This window comes from Tachypleus tridentatus, chromosome 2 (genome assembly GCF_004210375.1).
Source record: "Tachypleus tridentatus isolate NWPU-2018 chromosome 2, ASM421037v1, whole genome shotgun sequence".
Classification (NCBI taxonomy): Eukaryota; Metazoa; Arthropoda; class Merostomata; order Xiphosura; family Limulidae; genus Tachypleus; species Tachypleus tridentatus.
Window position 1 is genome coordinate 36,517,074 of NC_134826.1, and position 24,361 is coordinate 36,541,434.

Here is a 24,361-nt window from a genome sequence, read left to right on the forward strand (position 1 = left end):
GTTTTTGCATACATTTTAATAAAATATATAATAGAAAAGCATGTTGATAAACACCAGAATAAAATTACGAAATATTATTTCTGTTTTATTGATAAATGTTACTTTTTCTTTGAAATCATTTTTATAACTAAAATATTAAGTATTTACTATTAATATAATATTGATATTTTTGTAAGGAAAAATATAAATCTTCTAAATAGCATTTGTATAATTGTAAAAAATTCAATGTTATTTTCTCGAATATTTTTCCTTTTTACTAAACTAGTTTTGAAACGTATTCAGTTACTCTTCAGTATAAACATTTGAATGTTTCTTTACACAGGAAACATATCTACGTGGAAAAAGAAAAGTATTAGTTTTGTTATACATGTCTAGTTTTAAGTGAGCCTTCAGTTTAATTTATATGTGTAAGGAAACACTGAAATATCATAATTTATCATCAGTTTCTTCTACCGGTTTCGTGACTTCAACGGAAATATTTTTCTTCTCAGGATTGTTTTCTTTTCTGAAGACAATTACTGAGATTTAGAAAAAAGAAAAAAATTCTCAGTAAAACTATTTCCTGAAGAGTGACCTTTGAAGCCACGAAACCCATAGAAGATATTAATTTTAAAAGTCTGATATTCCGGTGTTTTCTTATATGTAACCACGGGTGAATCTTATTGGTGTTTTGGTTTTATGTATCAATATTACTGTAATAGCAAATATACCTGAGATAATCGTAAAAAATAGAATAATGCTATTAAGATATTAAAATTATTTCACACATTTCAAAGTGGTAAGGACTTTAATTTGATTTACAGAATCATTAACTGACACTTGGAAAACACCCACAATAAAGATAAAATAAACCAGTGTCACTTTAAAAAAAAATGTTTAAATCTTTTAAAGTCATGTAAACGGCATTCACTACTAAACCAATAATGTTTATTTCCTTCAAGAATGTGTATAATAATCATTTCTTTAATTTTAAAATAGGCTTGATGTTGTTTTTGGTCGTGAGGTAACTATTAAACTTTGAAACATTAGTATGAAGAAATTTACGACATCATAACAATAATTGTTTAATTTCATTATAAACTGATTTTACCACAATAACTTTATGATAGTTTATCATTTGTTTACATATATATTATTAAGAGAAGGTGTGTAATATGCAATTTGCTGCAGACAAACATTTTAATCTATGTGCTACCAGTTAAACATCCACCGGAGCTACTGACTTCCGGTTTGACATTGATGAGTAACCTTCAATCTGTAAGTCCGAGAGCCCATAGTTTGGACATAAGACAGGTGCAGAACACTTGCTTCTAGCCAACCCGGTTGAAACAGACAGAGGGCTATTTTGTCTAAGTTCTGTTTCCAGCGAGTGTTGAACAGGTACTTTACTCGTAGAATTAGAAAGCGATCTTTGATTAGGGCTCAGTTCATTACTTGAATATAACACTCTGTGATTGACATTCAAAGCACCAGAAGAAGAGAACATTGCCCTTTGACTGACACTAATAGTGCTAGCAGACGGCCATTTTCTACCGATTGAAGATACAAGCTGGTTACAACTGACGCTAATTCCTTTAAAAAGAGGTAAACGTGAAGAGTCAGCATTATGTCCACAAGCTGAAAAAGTTACTCGGGGTAATTCCTGATGTTGTAGACAATTTAGGCATGTTCCGAAAGTATCTCGAAATGCTTGTCGAAATTTTAGGGACATCAGCTGATAAAGAATGGGATTGATAGTCGCACTGAGGTAATACATCACACCAGAAATGTGCGTGAGCACCTCAAACGTCATCTCTGCCTTTGGTGTATCTTCCATGTAGATAGCTACAAGACGCTGAGCGTGGAAGGGCGACCAGCAGATAAAGAACGACACAACAACAGCAACTACACAGAAGAAAAGGAAAAAGGAACATTATGTTGGATATTTAAATTCCACAAAAGGTATGCTCATTTCTTAAATAAGTTTTATCTCGGTAAAATAGGCTGCTAAAGCTCCCCCTTTGTGGTGTGTGTTTTCTCACAGCAAAGCCACATCGGGCTATCTCCTGAGCGCCCGAGGGGAATCGAACGCCTGATTTTAGAGTTGTAAATTCGTAGGCTTACCGCTGTACTATGTGTTATAGAGGTAAGCGTATTTCTTCCCAGCTATGAGCACATTATTTTCGTGTCGTGTTGCACGGTGTTTGCTGAAAACAAAGCAACCTAATAACACATTTCGGAGGTATAGGCTGTTAAAGCTAGTGGAAATCTTATTCCAAGATTGGATGGTTCTTTCTAACAGTGTATTTTTTAAATGTTAAAGTAATTATTTTAAATACCCATAGTTTGTACACTTGAATGACAGATTGACTAACAGCGGCCCAGAAAGGCTAGTGGGTTAGGGCGCTCAATCGTAATCTTAGGATCGTGGGTTCGAATCTTTATCACACCAAACATGTTCATTCTTTCAGCCTTGAGGGTTTTATAATGTTTCGACCAATTCTACTATTCACTGGTAAATTAGAAGCCCAAGTGGGTGGTGATGACTAACTGCCTTCCATCGAGTCTTACACTGCTAACTTAGAGACGGCTAGCACAGATAACCCTCGTGTAACTTTGCGCGAAATAAAAAAAACAATAACAAATAAAACAAACAGATCAAACAACAAGTGAGACTTCCCCTCTTCCCTTATAATTCAAGCATATTTGTCTAAAGCTTTGAATTGTGTATAAAAAATAAGGCAACCAGATAGTGCCAATTGCCACTCAGAGTAGACTAATAGAAACAGGATTTGAGTATTAAAAAACTTTAAGAAAAATAATTATTCTGCAGTATTATATATAGGGTGTCCGATTTGTTTTTACTTCATCATACAGTAATGTAAATTAATTTAGGTATGTAAATAATGTTATGACACATCGCCGAATTTGTTATTCGATATTACACAGCAAAGGTCACAGCTAATCAAATAATGTATTAAGCCATTACGTCACAGATTCTTTTTTGAGAACATCACTTCGGAAGCTAAATGAGTAACAGACCAGTAAGCATTGGTCTCGAGGCAAAAGGTTGTAATAATATGTCGTTAGAATCATCACCAAATATGCTTTTAATTGATGTAATTCAATATTCCATTGAATTATCTAGTAAGTTTTTGTACGTATTCGTCCAAAAAAATGAGACCAAATATCGAAATTTAAGTTTTGTTTTCGTCACATAATCTGGCAAGAAAAGGCCTAACTTATATTAAATGTGTTCTATGCATATTTCAGAAACTCTGTAAAATGTAGTAAAATTTATACGAACTTGGATCACGGAAAGAAACTTAATTCGGACCATATATTTGGGAATGCGAACATATTTTTGTTTGACTTGGGGGATATATCGAGCTATAGGTAAGTAAATATTAAATATTCATCCCATAAAAAGTAATGTGTTACCATAATTAGCATTAATAACGTTTTCATTGACAGAACGCAGTTTTGCGTTGTTTCACTAACAGTTTACATATTTATCAATCATTAGCATTAGTTCGGTAGGTTTTATAAAAATATTTATGCGGTTTACAAAAAAGGTAGAAGTCAGAAACAATATTTATCTTTCCTATTTAATCACTTAATTTACTGCTACGGATATATAACTAGTGAGAGTTTGTGCACGTTCGTGGGTGCGTTTGAATGTTACGGTCAATCCAACTATTCGTTGGTAAAAAAGTAGCCCAAAAGTTGGCAGTGAGTGGTGGTGACTAGCTGCTTTCCTTTTAGTCTTACATTGCTAAATTAGAGACAAAACAAAACAAACCTTCTCATTGAAAAAAAAGAGAAACTGTAAATGAATAAACATTTTCAGCTGCGGCATAACGGCATAGCGTTAAGATATAATATAATAAAGTGATTGACAGTCACTCGATTTTTTACTCGAGATTTAAAGACCTATTATAGTATTGTTGTTGTTTTGGAATTTCGCACAAAGCTATTCGAGGGCTATCTGTGCTAGCCGTCCCTAATTTAGCAGTGTAAGACTAGAGGGAAGGCAGCTAGTCATCACCACCCACCGCCAACTCTTGAGCTACTCTTTTACCAACGAATAGTGGGATTGACCGTCACATTATACACCCCCACGGCTGGGAGGGCGAGCATGTTTAGCGCGACGCGGGCACAAACCCGCGACCCTCGGATTGCGAGTCGCACGCCTTACGCGCTTGGCCATGCCAGGCCTCCTATTATAGTAAATCTAACTTGTTTTACGTATTAAGATTCAGATATAATGTAACAGGCAATTTTGAGGGCCCGGCATGGCTAGGTGGTTAAGACACTTGACTCGTAATTTGCGGGTTCGAATCCCGGTCGCACCAAACATGCTCGCCCTTTCAACCGTGGGGGCGTTATAATGTAACGGTCAATCCCATTATTCGTTGGCTAAAGAGTAGCCCAAGAGTTGGCAGTGGGTGGTGATGACTAGCTGCCTTCCTTCTAGTCTTACATTGCTAAATTAGGGACGGCTAGCGCAGATAACATTCGGCTATCTTTGCGCGAAATTCAAAAGCAAACAAACAAGCATTTATGAGAGTTTATATTTATACAGAAATCTGAAAGTTTATCCTTTAATTACACATCTACTCTTGTGCTGTCTTAAACCCACAGAGGGCGTTCATTCAAGTAATACACAAGAAAACGTTTTGTTACTTTACTAGAAAGAAACTAAATGTGAAAATAAAAGACTGCGATAGTAATCCAACATATAATCAACTTTTATTAACATAATATTCATTTAAAAAAAGGGAAAAAGAAGAAGAACAAACACACATACTGATGAGTATGTGAATCAACAAATCATTTGTGAACAATTGAATTCGAATCTGCAGAAATAGTATAATTATCGCCCCTTTGCAGTTTGCAATGCCCATGTGGGCGTTAATTAGGGGCACTACGGTATTTAAGCTTATTGTTGAGCAACTTCGGGCTATGCAAGTCGAAATTCGTTAATGTATTTTTTAATAACAATGTTCCTCATTAAACGACAACAGAAGTAGACAAGATAAGGGCTAACAGCGTTGTTTGGGCGTCATTTTCCTTTTTCACTTACCACGAGTTAAAACACATTTTAATAAGAATTTTAACTGGAAGAATAGCTAAAATCTAAGTAATATACCTCTCTGATTTGTTTGTTTTGAATTTCGCGCAAAGCTACACGAGGGCTATATGCGCTACCCGTCCATAATTTTGCAGTGTAAGACTAAAGCGAAAGCAGATAGTCATCAGCACCTACTGCTGCCTCTTATACTTCTGTTTTACCAGCTGATAATGGGATTGTTGAAAATATTATAAACACACTCAAAGCTGAAAGAACAAACATGTTTGGTACTAAGAGGATTCAAACCTGCAACCCTCAGATTACGAGTCACGAGCTCTAACCACTTGGCCATGCTGGTTCCCTATTTCTATCATGCTTGCATATATCTTCTTATGTAATTAAACAGAAAGAGATGCGAAATTAAACAATAAATTGAAACATTCTTAAGATACTTTTCACTAAGAATATTCTGTCTTTTTTGTATTGTAAATTATCAGTGTTGAACTGAAGGAAGATTCTAATTAATAGTGATACACTTAATAATTTTGATATTAACTTGATAAACAACTTCCATGTATACGCTTACTTATCGTGATATTAACTTGATAAACAACTTTCATTGATACACTTGCTTATATTGATATTAACTTGCTAAACAACTTTCATGGATACACTTACTTATCTTGATATTAACTTAATAAACAACTTTCACGGATACACTTACTTATCTTGATATTAACGTGATAAACAACTTTCATGGATACACTTACTTATGTTGATATTAACTTGATAAACAACTTTCATTGATACACTTGCTTATATTGATATTAACTTAATAAACAACTTTCATGGATACACTTACTTATCTTGATATTAACTTGATAAACAACTTTCATGGATACACTTACTTATCTTGATATTAACTTGATAAACAACTTTCATGGATACACTTACTTATCTTGATATAAACTTGATAAACAACTTTCATGGATACACTTACTTATCTTGATATTAACTTGATAAACAACTTTCACGTTCATTTTACCATTTTCTTGATAACTACTAAAATAAATCTAAATGTTTAAACCAAATAATCACACTTACATAACTTACATAAATGGACGAATAACATCTTTCTTTATTCAAAAAACACGAGCTCTAGAAAAGATATTCTGAAATGGCTTTTAGGTTAGTAACTCCATCAAGGAGGTTGATATCTGATTTAATATAACTAAGAAATCTGTTGTTCTTTTGTCAGGTGAAGTGAATAACTTGCAAAGAACTATACTCTCTTGTAGTATATATAATTTTATCCTGCGTAAAACATAAGTAACCTTTGACCGAGTCAACTAAACATAATATCATGTGAATTGGTATTAATGCGCATAAAAATAAAAAACGTTGTTTTGATGTAAATCAATAAATAAATACCAAATGTCTAATTTCAAACGCAGCGCTTTTGATTAATACAGTTAAATAGATTGTAATAGTTTATTAGCTTTAACGTACATAAAATATTACTTTTAATAAATATGGATCAAATAACCAAGTTGACAAGTTTCAATGTTTATTTGAAAAGTTACTTAAAATTCTTCGTCTGAATAGAAAGGAAAAAAAAAAACTCTTTAGTTCTTAAATTACTAAATCAATAAACTAATGTGAGACAGCATTTCATGTCACGCAAGACAAGTTTGTGGCCTTTAGTAAATATACTAGAATATTTCAGTATTGATTGTATACAACATCGGACTCAATATACTGTTTAACATACTTGTATACTAAGTTTAAGATGCCAATCAGCAGTGTACTGTTTAAAATACTTGTATACTAAGTTTAAGATGCCAATCAGCAATGTATTGTTTAACGTACCTGTATGCTAAGTTTAAGAATCCATTTAGCTTTCTGGTTTCAACCACTTACTTTTGACCTTTATGCTTCTATTTTTATCAAAACGTTATTTTTATGTTTCTTAAGCGACTGGCGTAACATTTATTAAGGTTTCTTGGAAGAATTATGACTGTTTAGTCTTTAGTTTTAATTCACAAACGTGTAGTTGTTTAACACTGAGGGAATTTATAGGATGATATCAGGAAAGGTTTTTGTTGGATGCACTAAAATGTAAGTAACATTCTTTTATGAACCACTAATTATAGGGAAAAGGAGTGTGTAAAATTACATGTTTTAAGTCTTTTCATGCATTAATATTTACAAAGAAAACATAATACGAACTCATATATCCACTGAAAACTATAAAGTTAATTTAACACACAATTTATTTTATCTCTCTCTTTCTTTCGTTTATAAGTTTCTATTATGCTGAGAGTCCTTACACATCCATGAATTTTATTTAGCAGTATCCTATTTCACATTTTTGTATCTTATTAGCAAGGTAACTTGTGACTTAAGTAATAATATGCTAATTAACTGAATTTATGTAAAGAATTATTTTAACCATTTTTGCCTTCTTTGTATTTTTTCGTTATGGGTGTTTAAGTTTGGAAGGTCAAGTACAAACAATATTCTGAGTGCCTTTTTTGAGGAAGAAAGCCTGAATACTATTTTTTCTGCAGTTTTATGTTTTGCTAAATTATTGCTTGTTTAAGTTTTATTTCCTTAACGCATTTTGTCGTACGTATATTGCAGTACTTTTATTTGTATTATAATTTTTGTACAGATTAATGTTTCGTGTTACACATTTATTCACCTTATTAAAAAGGCCCAGCATGGCCAGGTGATTAATTCGCTCGACTCGTAATCTAAGGATCGCGGGTTTGAATCCCAGTCACACCACACATGTTCATTGTTTCAGCCTTGAGTGTGTTATAATGTAACGACCAATCCCACTTTTGTTGGCAAAAGAGTAGCCCAAGAGTTGGCGGTGGGTGATGATGAGCGGCTCTCTTTCCTCTACTCTTACACTGCTAAATTAGGGAGGGCTAGCGCAGATAGCACTCGTGTAGCTTTGTGCAAAATTCAAAACAAACAAACAAACACTTCATTAAAAAATGTGTATTCATGTCTGGTTCATGGTGTATCCGGGAACGTCTGTTGTACGTGTTTCAACCATTTCGTAATTTGCGTGTGCCAAAGTGTTATGTATTTGTGAAAACGGGTAATTTCGGGCTGAGTTTCCTGAAGTTGTCAATCGTTTTAAATGTATCCAGAGTTGTTTTAAGTCGGTTACTTCATTTAATAACAAGCAAAATTTATCCCAGTTATCATGTTTAAGTTATTGGACTTCTGTTGTGATTTTGTTCCTAGTCTTACTATTTATGTTTTAATTGCGGGATCTTAAATTTGTATTGTCTACGTAGCTTTCGTCTTTCTTTTGTCAACGTTACTATTTATGTGTGGTTGTCATGTGTATGTTCTTGACCAGGTACGTTTGGGTATAATACCTCGGCAAATACGTGGTCTGCAGCGTGCAAACACATCAAATACTGCAGTTGCTGCCTGGACTGAAAATTTAAACAGGTTCTGTTAAATTACAGTTGGTTAAGAACACTCACATAAAATCAGTATGTGTGTTCGAGAACTTAGCGTCCTTTAGATGAGAGTACTCTAACAGTGCCAGTTTTTCTGAATTATTCAGAATATTAGCGAATGTTCATAACAATTTCATCGCATTTTCATTTATCAAGCAGTTCCATTGTAGATCAAATATTATGTTTGGTGACGTAGCTCTCTGCCTGAACCCTTTATTTCTCGGCCAGTAAGAACCAAATGCCTTGTTTTGTGCTTGATTATATAATAAGAATGAAATTCGTACCTTAAGGAATAGTTTTTAATCTGATACTTACTCAGATTATGTAAACTTATCTAAAATAATCTGATATTATTCTTTAGTGTATTTCTTTTGATTTTGTACATTTTTGTAAAATATTTATATACGTAAACATTTTATGAGAAAAGGCTGATCATTAATTTTTTTTCATAAGTTCAGGATCATGTCTAATCTCCAGTCATCCTTATCAATGATATTATTTCATATTATTAAATTTTGAAATTTATGGATCTTGCTGTTCTTGCACCTTGCTAGATGCAAGACCTCAGTCAATACACTACCAACAAGACGCAAAAGGACATACGTGTCCCTGCTTGTGTTTGCATGATAATGAACACCGTAAGGTGTCACGCTAAATGCTTACCTTTCCTCTGGTCACCCCAGCTAATACAGCGATATGTCTACGGATTTGCAACGTTAAAATCAGGGGTTCGATTCCCCTCGGTGGGCTCAGCAGATAGCCCGATGTGGCTTTGCTATAAGAAAAACACACACACATACACTCCCTCAGTAGATCAAAATTGGGAATGGCAACAAATAGCCTTACTAGCTATTTCTAAGCGGAAATATGTCCAGAAATATTAGTCACAAGCAAAGATTAAGTAAAATATGGCCCGACATGGCCAAGCGTGTTAAAGCGTGCGACTCATAATCTGAGGGTCCCGAGTTCGCATTCCCGTCGCGCCAAACATGCTCGCCCTTTCAGCCGTGGGGCGTTATAAAGTGACGGTCAATCCAACTATTCTTTGGCAAAAGAGTAGCACAGATAGGCCTCGAGTAGCTTTGTGCAAAATTCAAAAAACAAACAAACAAGTAAAATATTTTCCTCATTCAGAAACGATTGTTGATGGACCAACAAAGTCCATTGCTTCTGAAGCGATAAATACAATATTATTTTGGTGTTTATGGACGTTCTGTTTTCTGACTACTGGAAATCAGGTTGACCTTTTTATATTCGCTTCTTTCAATATTCTTTTCCAAATTCCAGGAATTCAAAAACCTGCAAATATGAATCGTAAAAAAAGCAAGGAAACAAGAATGGTGATACTGTAGACATTATTTACTCAAGCTATGAATCACTGTTTAACTCAACCAAATATAATTATAGGTAACAGCATGGAATCAAAATATGAGTTTGTACTTTGAGTAACTAATATCTACAATATCTTCAGCCTTGTTTTTATACTTTTTTACGATCCCTATTTGCAGGTTTGTAAATTTCCAATTGTTTATTTAGCTTATATTTAACGAAATAAACGGGTATAATAGACCAGTAAACAGGATTGGATTAGCTGTACACTTTTTGTATCATGACATGAAGTATTTTTCATCCTGAACCCTAAGTGTCGCTTGGAGTCAGTTAACGAACTTACAATGTGAAAATCCAGATGAGATAGTGTTGATAACCTTGTGTATAGCGCTACGCTAATAAAATAGCTGGAGCGTAATATCAACTGGAAAGCTGTTTGTTTGGTTTTAAATTTTGCGCAAAGTTACACGAGGGCTATCTGTGCTAGCCGTCCCTAATTTAGTAATGTAAGACTAGAGGGAGGGCAGCTAGTCATCACCACCCACTGTCAACTTTTGGACGTCTCTTTTAATCAACGAAAAGTGGGATTAACCGTCACATTATAACGTCCCCTGAGCTAAAAGGTCGAGCGTGTTTGGTGATACGGGGATTCGAACCCGCGACCCTTAGATTACGAGTCGAACGCTTTAACCTACTTAACCATGCCGGGCCGGAAAGCCTGTTAAACCCCATCGAAACTAACGTGTTGTATAGAGTGTGGCTGAAAATTACTTCTAGATTTTTCATTTTTGATTCAGTTATATTTATCTTGTTTGCTGTCTTTTTATGCTTGACTATAGGGAAAGAATTACTTCATATGGTAGCTGATGTTATACATTGAAATGATAATAAACTTCGTTTGTAGCTGTGTGATACAGTTCGTGATGATTTGCAGTAGCTTTTGACAATTTGATCGCATTATTTCGTGATGAAGAAATGTAAAGTATCAACTGGAGAGTTTCGTGAGTACTTATTTAATAATGTAGTGAGAAGTTATGGTTTCTGTGTTACTAAATTCTTTATATATAATGCAAAGCAATGGACAAATGTATGCCTAGACTAATACACATCCCACTGAACGAGTTTAGAGATCTACCAGTAGAAGAACATCCTTTTCAAACAAATCAGAAATATAAAAAAGATCGCTTTAAATTAACCTCTCTGAATTTATTTTACGAATGTGTAGAATAAAATTTAATATGATATACATTGAACCTTTTAACCCTTCTCTTCATACATAATATAGAGGATGGTTTCCTAAAGAAACCAGTTGTTGCAGTGGTATTGGCTGGTAATTCCTGTTTTACCCTGTGCTTAAACTTTTCAAAGAAATCCAAGTTTCTGTAACAAAGCTAATATGAAGGGATAATTACAACAGTACAAAGACAATTCGCTACCGGTCTTTTTCTTACTACGGTAGCGACCAGCTCATTTCGTTACCTCTTCCAAGTCATTATAGCTCGACAACTATTCGACGAAATGACGCTATATGCGAGGTGACGTCAAGAGGCTACAGTCTTTCCAGCCCTCAATCACCCACCTGCTGCTTACACTTGTAGTCGTAAATATTTTGTGTCGTTATCATTAAGCGTGCCACGTTTAATGACTTCAACAAGAAATGAAATAAGTTTAATGGATGACCTAAACTACACGTATGATAAGCAGGATGGAGATGTTTCGAAGCAATATTGGATGTGCGAAAATCGATCATGCAAGGCCCAGGTATACGCTTATACAGACGACGAAGAACGCAACATCATTAAAACTACAAAGATAATGTTTGTTCGATCGTTCGTTTCTGAATTTTGCGCAGAGCTACAGGAAGGCTATCTGTGCTAGCCGTTCCTAATTTAGCAGTGTAAGACTAGAGGGAAGGCAACTAGTCATCACCACCCACCGCCAACTCTTAAGCTACTCTTTTACCAACAAATAGTGGAACTGACTATCACATTCTAACTCCCATACGGCTGAAAAAGCAAGCATGGTTGATGTCACAGGAATTCGAACACGCGATTTTTAAATTTCGGGCCGAAAGAGTTAACGGAGAAGAGGAGCAGAGCCAACGTTTCGTATTCATTTCCTGGAATGTTCATGTAAGGACTAAAAATGGCATGCCACATGTATATAATGACATTCAAGGATTTTACAACGGACTGAGAAGTTCTATAACAAATGCTTATCCAAACATTTTGAATCTGATAAATGCTTGAAAAAACAACAAGCTTTAAGTAGGACAAAAATGGATCGTCGTCACTGTGGAGACACTGTTGGTGAAAACAAGTACAGAGGCACAGACCAACGCACAAGGCGGTTGCTACAGGCCTGTAATTTTATTTTCCTTGTTTTGGAATTTCGTGCAAAGCTACTTAATGGCTATCTGCGCTAGCCGTCCCTAATTTAGCAGTGTAAGTCTAGAGGGAAGGCAACTGGTCATCACCATCCACCGTCAACTCTTGGGATACTCTTTTACCAACAAATAGTGAGATTGACCGTCACATTATAACACCCTCACGGGTAAAACGGTAGGCATGTTTGGTGCGATGGGGATTCGAAACCTCGACCCTCAGATTACGAGTCGAACACCTTAACCCACCTGGCCGTGCTGGGCCTACAGGCTTATGACCCAGCAAATAAACTCCGCTTTCTTCGTGGAGTTTCTCACATCCTAAATCATTCTTTAAAAAGTTTAGACCTTTCATCATTTTAAATAAAAAGTTTTACATCATCAGGACCTTGTTTGAAGACTGTTTTTCTAATAAACTAATAGTAACGAAATGTTTACTGAGATTTTATAATGTTTTATCAAGTGGAATGTTTCTATAATTAACGAATACTGACGAAAAAGTTTTATTTTATGATCTTAAATAAGATATGTAAGGGAGAGGTTATGACACAAAATTTTGAGGTAGCGAAAAGACCAGTATCGAGCTGACCAATACTGAAATATTCAGTAGAGCTGTACAGCCACCAATGATAACATCGTTTATATTAGAATTATGATGTTGTTTGTTTTAGCTCATTTGAAACACTGAAAAAACAAATCCATTTCTCAATATTTCCAAGGCCTTCACAATACCTTATTTAGTATCCTACAAAAGGTTTGTATACAATATACCAAAATTTTTTTGTTGTAGGCTTGTAAAATAATAAAAATATAAAGAATAACAAACAAGCTGGTTTATTAGATTTTATTTTTATATGTGTACAACTTTAGCAGTCATTAGCTAAAGGTTTTAAAGTGTGCTTTTTGCCAGAATGGTTTCATACAATATCTTGCGATCTCTGTTATGAATCACTTTCGTGGTTCACGACAAAATGAAACAATACGACTGAATTCATGAACGAAGCAAAGCTGTGTTATTAGAATTGTGTACATGATATACCTGTAATTCACCTTAAGTTTGTTTATTCTAAATTATTTCAGGGGTTGAATCGCCTGGAGTGCTTGAAATATTAAGCTTATTATTTTCTGAACTAATATTAACTTTGAAACATTTTGAGCAATAAAACCATCTTCCATCTATTTTGAAACCTCAAAATTGTTTAGTTTTACCGAGTGCAATATTGTGTAATTTGTCAATATGGCTGTCCTGGTACGATCTGAAATTTCTTCATATTGTAACTGTTAGTCGTTAGAAAAAGTCCTTGGAAAAAGACCTTTTATTTCCTAATTGTGTTTCATCGATTCGTAGTTAGTGGACAGATGAATGAAGTGATTTACTCAACTAATATGTCTGACGTCCTCAATTTCAATCTTGAGGATTAAGAAATAGTTTTCACCTGGTAAGTCATTAAATATGTTTTCTCATGTTTTGCCTATCTTTGTAAATATATATAGATTACATTATATTTTGTTTAAAATGCCAAAAAATCAATTTGCTCAAATCAAGTAATCGATATTGAAATCGTTTCACAATGAAAAGGCATTTGAGATGCATATTTATAATAGATACTCATTAAGATGGATTATCATACCATTTATTTAAATCAAGTATCTGACCAGTTAATTTTAATTTACAAGCCTTGTAATACGTGATCTAATGGTGACTAGCGTGGATGTAAATAGTTTTAAAAACTTTGATCATCATACACTTTGCTGAAAACTATTACGTGTGAATTATTATAAATTATAACGGCTAAAAGAAAATAACTTAAATAAAAGTGATTTATGACAATCTCCTATGATGACAGTTCCGAGTTATTATTAAAACCAGTGACTAGATTAATAATGTATAAACCTGTTGTATCTAACTTTGATAGGAGCTACTACATCACAAAGGTGTTTTATTAATCACAAATTAAAGGTTCTATTAAATACTTCACAAACTTCTAATTAGCACTAAAACTGTACAAGTGCTCACACGTGCATGACGATGATTAATTTGTCTTTTACACACTCGCTATATCTAAATCTCACTGTGGGAAGAAAATGTTGAAACCACTCAGAGTTTTCAGTGGTTTAAGAATGCTATTTCTTCACTTACTCTTGACAATGAAGTATGGAACGTTCTAAGTGACATCACAAGTAAATTCGTATTGAATTTTTGGGATGACCACGTTGAAAAGCTGAAGTTCCGCGGTTCGCGTGCCGTTATTGCCTCGAACGTAAAGCGCGTTGTTCAGTTTGGGGCCTTCGGTGTGTTACAAGAGTAACGGTCAAATCCTGATACTCAGTCTGAGAAGGGTGTTTCCCCACTAACCTATAAGCATTTCAGTGATACAGTGGTATGTCTGCGGACATATACTGCTATAAACCGAGTTTCGATACCCGTAGTGGGTAGAGCACAGATTGCCCTTTGTGCAATTTTGGACATAACAACAAACAAACAAGAAAAACTAACCTATAGCTTAAAAATTACGGCCGGCTAGCAGATTTAGGCCTCGTCTAACTTTGTGTAAAAATTCATCAATACGAACAATCGAGACTTGTTAACTTTTATTATCTTTGCAACATTGATAAAGCTGAATAATTGGTGGTGTCGTAGTACATGATATTAACAATATTGACCTCTCTTTCTTATTTCTTACAACGAATGAGGTTATATAGTAAGAAATTAAACAGTATTAGAATTTTAAAAGAAAAGTGTAAAGCAAAACAAACTGGTTAATCGAGTCACGAGATGTTTCTTATTAAATGTTATATCACGAATTCGTTTTATTTTGCAAGATGCAAACAGGAGCTATCTGGGCTGACTACCCCTCATTTTTAAATGATAAACTGGAGCGCAGGAAGACATGATATCCATTTTTCTCCATCATTTCATACTGGTAAACGAAATGATAATTCGATCTAAGTAAGATTTGTAAAAGATTCATACGTGTTGGAAAAAAAAATGTTATTTTTGAAATTTGCGTAGTTGAATTAAGGAACATCCATTTTTTAAATGGAACAACCTTTGTGAAGTTTAAGTTCGCAGGCCACCATTTGGGCTAATCAAGCCGAACAATGGATTTTGACCATTACTCTTATAACACACCCACGGTACAGAAGTGTGGTAATGAAGCATGCACCATGAACCTACAGTTCGGAACGCTAGTCATTGGACCGCGCCAGGCACACTTATAAGTTAATCTGTTTTAGAGTAAAATCACGTTGAGTTATATACTGTATCCAATAAGGGAATCGAACCTCTGATTTTCACATTAAAAATGTAGACTTTCCGTTGTCCCACCAGGATACTACTCTACACAGCACTTCATTACCATTATATTGTGGCAAAGTGTTTTAAATCTTACCAGTGGTCGTAGCTAGTCTGCGTCTCATACTAAACACAGTAATATGATAAATATTTTTTCGTTAACACAATTTAGGATTTACGTTCATAACAAATGAAATCTGTTAGAAACCTCGCGCTTGATATACTGTTCAATACCTTAAAAACAATAAAACAAGTTAGTTAAGCTTAATATAAAAAGTTTGTAACAAAAGAATAATGTACAAGGTGGCCACAAAGTTAGTTCACTGAGAACGGTAAGTTAAACGTTTTTAATTTTATTTTTTTTCACATTAGAACTTGAGTGTATGTCAATGATAGATATTTTTCCATGCAGACTAACAGTGAAAATAAGAATTTTGGTATTGCAGATCAGAGCTATTAATATCCGCCGGTAGGACAGCGCTTGTTTGTTTGGTTTTGTTTGTTTTGTTTTTTTGATTTCGCGCAAAGCTACTCGACGGCTAGCGCAGATAGCCGTCCCTAATTTAGCAGTGTAAGACTAGAAGGAAGGCAACTAGTCATCACAACCCACCGCCAACTCTTGAGCTACTCTTTTACCAACGAATAATGGGATTCACCGTCACATTATAACGCCCCCACGGCTGGGAGGGCGAGCATGTTTGGTGCGACCTGGATTCGAACTTGCGACCGTCCGATTACGAGTCGAACGCCTTAACACGCTTGGTTATGCAGGGACAGGACAGCGCTAAGTCTTCGGATTTATAACACCAAAATCAAGGATTCGATTCCCCTCGGTAGACACAGCAGGTAACCCGATGTGATTTTCCTATAAGAAAACATACATGAAATAACTACTGGGCTATTCTGTATTCAAACTAAATAACTAAAAAAATTGTTCTGTAAAGCATTATTAAGTTCTAATTCTCGCACTGAATTCGACAGTTTTAAATATTTCTGTTAGTGTGTTCATAATAAATAGCATATTGTCTCGCATTTCTTTTTTTCTATATAATTGTCATATGCTTCTATAATATACGCTTGCTACCTGATTTTTAGTTATGTGGAAACGTTTACTTTTTTTCCTTTACTTAGTTTACATATGTATATATATATATATATATATATATATGTATATGTGTACAATTTTGGCACAAATATGTGGTCCATAAATCCACCTAACTTGCCTTATTCTAATGGATTTGTTTAATTTTTCTCTACAGTGTATCTCAGAAAGGCTGGTATGGATATTAACACTTTAACTAATAACCTGAAGATAACCTAGGAAGGTCGAAACGTTGTTCTTTGCTTTATTAGTAAAAGTGTTAATATCTATACCAAAAAATTAATTTATTAATTAGTTTAATAGTTAGTTAATTAGTTTGTTTAAGTATTAATCAGTGTTCAATAATAGATTTTTATTTCAACTGAATTTTTCGTCATCAAGAATTGTTTTTGACAGTAGATAATGTCTATTCTTTCCAAAGAAATATTGCAGTAACATGGAACATCCATAACACAGACTATAATATCCTTTACTAACCAAATTAATGACGCTTGTATATTAAAGCCAACCAACGATGTGGGAGAAAATATGTCATAAAGTGATTTTAACGACCGGACAAAAAAATCAAATTTGCCTGATGAATTCAAGTTTAATAATTTGATTCAGTTTTATTAAGAATTCGAATAAAGATAACACTTTAAGTTTGCAGGTATTAATTTTAATAAAGTGAAATCTTTGCAACGATACACCACCTACTAAAATACTGATTGCGTTCTTCACAAGTACGTATAATGCGCTTTCTTGTAGTCCGATCGTAATAAAAAAATTACGTGTTTTCATTCATAATTTGTCCAAACTCGTTACTTGACACACAAATAAAACACTCGGTCAAATTTTTAAATGCAGCCTACCCCATAATTCTTAGCCAAATCTCCCACCAGGAGCAGATGTATCTATCCGTTACTTGCAGGGAAACAAGTTCGCCTGAAAGTACTATATATCTACAGATAAAAGTAGTCATTTTTACTTAGCCAGTGAACACATATTTTATGTAATGTCAATTTTAAGTGATACAATTATTTTACATTTCGAATTCGCATTAGTATTTTGTGATTCCGCATTTAACACATAGCAGAATTTCACTCTGTCTTGGTTCTTCAGGTAGAAAACGTATAGAAATAAATAACGAGTTGTTCTTTTTTTTCGACTCACAGTCTGAAACATGAAACGAGACAGGAGGATCTAATAAAGATTACAGATCTATAATCTATATGTTTCACAAAAGTTAAATAAAATAAGATATATAATTTATCTTAAATCCTTAGTGTTCATCTTTAGCTGTACTATCAACAGTTTTCCGATGTAAAGTTTGTACTTTTCTCACACAGTCTAAGGCTAAGGTCAACATGTTTTATTTTTCTTCTTCTATAACTTTGCTATAAATCCTTAACGTGAGTTGGCAGTATCCTTGTATCCAATTTAAAACGAACTCTAGAAACGTAATGTGGAAAAGATATTTCGATTCAACTATTGCGAATAAATGAAAACTACACTATGAGTTTATTTACTTATTCACTTTTCGGTATAACACACTTAAAATGTAAGCCACATTTATTTACATAAAAGTACAATGTTTTGTGACCTTTAAATTTAAAAGTATACGTTACTTAATTTTAAATTAAAGCTACATGAAATCTATCTGTACTCTGTCTGCCGTCGAGATCGAAATAAGAAGTTTAGCATTATAATTCCGAGGAACCTACCAGATTTATATGTTATATAGGTCCCTATAGCAACGAAGCTAAGAATATGTTTCCAATACACCATGTTAAATACATTACTCTCATTCTATAAATAAATAAATTACGTGATCCTTGCCATGCATAAAATGTAATTTTTGATTAAACCTTTTAAAAATATATCTTATGAAGTTTAATAAGAATAAGTAAATTTAGGACAGAAAAATTAATAACTGATGCAGAAACGTGATAAAATAATAACTGATACAGAAACATGATAAAATAATAACTGATACAGAAACATGATAAAATAATAACTGATGCAGAAACATGATAAAATAATAACTGATACAGAAACATGATAAAATAATAACTGATGCAGAAACATGATAAAATAATAACTGATACAGAAACATGATAAAATAATAACTGATACAGAAACATGATAAAATAATAACTGATGCAGAAACATGATAAATAATAACTGATACAGAAACATGATAAAATAATAACTGATACAGAAACATGATAAAATAATAACTGATACAGAAAAATGATAAAATAATAACTGATGCAGAAACATGATAAAATAATAACTGTTACAGAAACATGATAAAATAATAACTGATACAGAAACATGATAAAATAATAACTGATGCAGAAACATGATAAAATAATAACTGTTACAGAAACATAACAAAATAATAACTGATACAGAAACATGATAAAATAATAACTGATACAGAAACATGACAAAATAATAACTGGTACAGAAACATGACAAAATAATAACTGATACAGAAGCATGATAAAATAATAACTGGTACAGAAACATGACAAAATAATAACTGATACAGAAACATGATAAAATAATAACTGATACAGAAACATTACAAAATAATAACCGATACGAAACATGATAAAATAATAACTGATACAGAAACATGACAATATAATAACTGATACAGAAACATGATAAAATAACAACTGATATGTTTTTCAGTTGTTAGAATGTCTTCAGAATCATTTTCTTTTCCATCGTTTTTATAAAATGATAAATATATCAAGAAAAAGTAAATTTAAAACTTTTACTGATTATTTTCTGGTCACGATGAAGACAGTATACGTAAGTATTTATTGAGACACAAAGTACAAGTGAAATAGTTACATAGAATTTGATCATCGGGTCAGGTAAATTACACTCATATATTTTTTTAAGATTATTTGCATTATCACCTCAATCCATAAGGCTTCTTATATGATTGTTTCCAAATACAGATTAATTAAAACTTAAACAAGTGTTACAGCGATGTCGTGAAGTGTGATATTATCAAATGGTAATTAATCAATCAACCTTAAGCCCTCAGGTTTCAACATTATAAAATTTTATACCTTTAGTGTTCTAAAGTAGCATTACATCAGATAGAATTTGTTATTATTTTAATAATTAATTTAGCGTATCAGAATAACATGAACTGGAATTTACAATATTATTAGAAAATCTACCAATAAACCCAGCTATTATATTTCTTAGTTAGCATAATGAAATTATCTAATAAAATGTAAGAATAACCGTGGGCAATAAATTGTATCCAACAAACACAAACCTGATAATTTTGGTCGGATTCAATATGATTTTGTACAAACACCTCACAAGTGAAAAACAAACACTTCTCATTAATTACAAAATCCAACTTCAAATTTATTTCTGTTAATAAATTTCGAATTCCATTTTAAGCATTTCTGATTGATGACGTGCAGGATGAAGTGATAATTAATTTAAATGGTAATTAATATTCAATTCAATAACTAAGTTAATTATAACCTGTTATGTTGTCATCTACTTATATGTTGATTTTATCTAATGACATTATCGATTAAATTATTATTAACACTTTTCAACTTTTCTTTCAGTTCTTATTGTAATTTAAGTTACAGATACTGATACTAGTTCCCCGCAGTGGCATAGCGAAATGTCTGCGGGCTAACACAGCTAAAAACCGGGTTTCGATACCCTTGTTTGGCAGAGCACAAATAGCCCATTGTGTAGCTTTGCGCTTAATTCTAGATAAACAAATTGATACTAAAAGCATTACATCGTATGTTACACATACACTTCTTGTTTTGTTTGCTAGCTCTCGGTTAACTAATCTTAACAATACCGTTCAAATATCTTTAACTTATCTCACATTCTTGGCAAGCTATGTTTTCACGATCAAATAAAATGAAAACAATTTTGACATCTCTTAATCTAACCTTATTTTTAATGCACAGAAATATAGAAAACCATATCACTGTTTGTTGAAGTAACGCCTGTAAATAGTATATATATTTTTATACGTGTGTATCTTTGTATGTGTGTGTTATATGATTTTCATTATGGTTTGTTGCTGTTTGGAATTGATCACAAAGCCACACAAAGTGGGGGGAGTTTTTTATGGTTTAAAACGTAGTTACAAAGATCGTAGGTGCTATCACACTGATCTGTAATATTTTCAAGTTCACGTCATAAAATACATTTTTATTCTCGCCTATAAAGTTGGACTATTTGTTGTTTCACATTTTATTGACTCGTCTGATATGATTGTGGTGATTGGCCCAAATACTTACGTGATTTCTTATTAGTTTATAACCTAATATTTCTTCTTCCCTCTATGACAACAAATAACCGAGTTACTGTCGTAGTTATTCCCAAACAAAGTGTTTTACTTTTAAAGCGTTGACTTAATCATGTCTGTAATGAAATTAAATGCATGCTTTCAATTGTCATTCGGAGAAGGGTCGGGTGTGTAGGAGGCGGGATGGAGCAGTTTACGTATCAGGCTGCGTGAAGAAAGGTTTAAGGTTTGTATTGCGATACAGCTGAACACGCAAAAGGTGCAATACAAGAATAAACGCCAGTTCCATTAATTGTCTCAAGATCAGACAAAGTCCTTGTTGTGATGAGTTCTTCTCAGTTCAAAGTCATAGATTATCATGCTCTAACCTTACGACTGTGCAGTGTGGGTTGGAAGTGACAAACGTCTAAACCAACTAATGGTGTGTTTCCGTAGTGGTAATAATCTTTCAGCAATATTACAAACTGATCAATAAAATTAGTAATAATAATATATATATATATATATACACACATTTCACAAGCTGTATTAATGTTTTATATTGCAACAATAAGTGCAAGTTTACAAATATCACTGAACACTCGAAAGGAACTACAATAACATACATAGCTATGTGCTTGCGTTTAGCGTTATACTGTTCTAAGTCATGTAATGATAAATTCCATCAACATACAGTAGCCTGTCCTTTCTTATGTGAAGCTTTACATTTGAAAGAGGACTTTGATTGAAACGTAAATAAGGTCATATTTGATAATAACGGCTGTGGTAATACACGTCGCAGAGTTATAATATAACATAATGTTCAAGGACAATGTTATTATGTGCATAAGATAAGTTTAATATATAGGAGCCCAGTTAAAATTTGTTCGTTTTAGATTTCGTTTAAAGCTACTCGATATCAATCTGAGGTAACCGTCCCTGATCTGGCAGTGATAGCTTTGTGTAAAACTTATCACAAACTAAACCAGAAAATTGTATCGAAACAATACACGTTTCTCTAAAAAGTATTTCAACACCTTATTTCTATGCTCTTACACATCATAGATAATTATCGCGAAAAGTTAGCAGCTATTGTAAATATATATATATCCAGATTTGTTTTAGATATCCACCTCTAAGTGTATATCTTATTAATTTATTTTGTATGTTATTTTACTTTGCTGTTATTGTATTTTGTATGTTATTTCATTTCACTGTTATTTTAGTTTTATGTTATTTTATCTTACTGTTATTTTATTTTACTGTTCTTTTATATTGCTATTATTTTATTTTGTATGTTAATTTATTTTGCTGTGATTTTATTTTTATGTTATTTTACTTTGCTGTTATTTTATTTTACTGTTATTTTATTTGTATGTTATTTTATTTTACTGTTCTTTTATCTTGCTGTTATTTTATTTTGTATGTTATTTTATTTTACTGTTCTTTTATCTTGCTGTTATTTTATTTTGTATGTTAATTTATTTTGCTGTTATTTTATTTTGTGTGTTATTTTACTCTGCTGTTATTTTATTTTGTATGTTATTTCATTTCACTGTTATTTTAGTTTTATGTTATTTTATTGTACTGTTATTTTAGTTTGTATGTCATTTTATTTTACTGTTCTTTTATATTGCTGTTATTTTATTTTGTATGTTACTTTATTTTACTATTATTTTATTATGTATGTTATTTTATCTTACTGTTATTTTATTTTGTACGTTTACGAATTAGCTTTTTAAAAAAACAATTGGCCTTTGATGTGAATACATTTATCACAATTCATTGGCACTTATGTAATGTTCAATATTAAAACTTACATTAAAAAACAACGATTATTTTATACACAGTTCTAAAAGGAGACCATTTTTAGTCTCAAAATGACAAAAAATACAAATATGTTGCTGTACAGAATGCAAATTACTAAAAGTTCTGATAATAACACAATGATATATGTTGAAACACAGAGTGTATAAGACTGCTTTCCAGTCTTATCAAGATTTTATTCTTTCAATTGTGTATAAAATAATCGTTTTTTTTTTAATTTTATGTTTTAACTGGAACATCCTATTTATACTAGTTTAATAAATATACCAAGAGACAGGTATTTTATGTGATATATATTTCATATCATTAGATTTAACAAAATATAAAGAACATTAGAATAATTGAGTAAGTAGCTGATTTTATTAATTGAAAAGTACTGGTTATTTTGAAATTATTCTACCCTGAAGAAAGTGAAACTCGAAATACCGAATAAATAAAAAATTCTTCAGATTATTATTATTGTTTTAACACAAGTGTTTACTACCAGTATTTTCAACTGTATGAATTTAAGTATATTATAGATTGATACTTGCTGAATTTTGGTTTGTTTATTTTTTAAGTCTCACAAACGTCTAACTTTTTAATCCTGTAATTATTTCTTCTCTACTGTTCCTTTTCCCTGAAACAATTATTTCATAGTTGAATCACAGAGAAGCATAATAAATAATTAATATATTTACATTTTCTAACACCAATGCTTGTAGTTTACTGTATTTTAAAATGGCTAAAGATAAAATTAACGCGTTTATGACTTTTACGATATATGCTTAAATAAGTACAATTTTTACACTATGTTTTGATACGAGAATTTTGATTAAGAAGCATAGTTAGTAATTACTATCCCTCATTAAGTATGTATTGTTTTCTTCAGATTACACGGTCTCGAAAACAAGATAATTGTCGAACACTCAGGAACTATACAACAGCGATTTCAGCTTCATTAAACACCTGAGTAAATTACAGTCTCCATCTTGAAAGGCAATTCACGGCTGTAATTTATGTGTCGCATACAGAGCAAAGAAAGCGATCGAAATGTGAATGTTTGCTAAGAGCAGTTTGAACTGTTGAAGAAGAAGGGGTTAAGTTAATAGGATATACCCATTTATATCCATAAGTCGTTAACAATGGTACCATCCTTCACTAATGATTATAGTTTGTTAAAACATTATCAACCACTTTCTGCTTAATAGCTACTCACTTAATTAACGGTCATATATAAAATGGTTGAAATAGTTATTTATGAGATAACAGAGCTAATTCAATACAACGTTCCATTTCCTCCAACAGTGAAAATGGCTTTTCTACAATCTTCAAGCTACAAATACATCCAATCAGATAACTGTGTTTATTGTGATACAAGCTTTACATGTCTTCTAATTTAATTAACTTAATAACTATATAGTAGTGCTTCTTAACTTTGTTTTTAATTTTTTGTTCATGGTACAAAGTGAAGAAGAAACAGTGAAATCATACCTGAACCAGGATCCAACATTAAAAACTGGGCTTCGATAATAATGAAAAATATGGCATTGGTGCAGTGTATAAAACAAAGTGTTTAGAGTTTAAAAGTCACTCTGTAGGAGAAACAGGAAGAAAAATAAGGACAAGGTG

General features: G+C 32.5%; 1 protein-coding gene across 1 annotated transcript in view; it reads right to left on the bottom strand.

The window, feature by feature from the left end:
• Window positions 1-655: 655 nt before the first annotated feature.
• Window positions 656-24,361, bottom strand: part of LOC143240990 (pyrokinin-1 receptor-like) — a 60,074-nt gene continuing 36,368 nt past the window's right edge. The window contains exon 2 of the mRNA XM_076484381.1: window positions 656-1,884. Coding sequence (XP_076340496.1) covers window positions 1,199-1,884 — 686 coding nt within the window. The 3' untranslated portion in view covers window positions 656-1,198. The remainder of the gene's footprint in view (window positions 1,885-24,361) is intronic.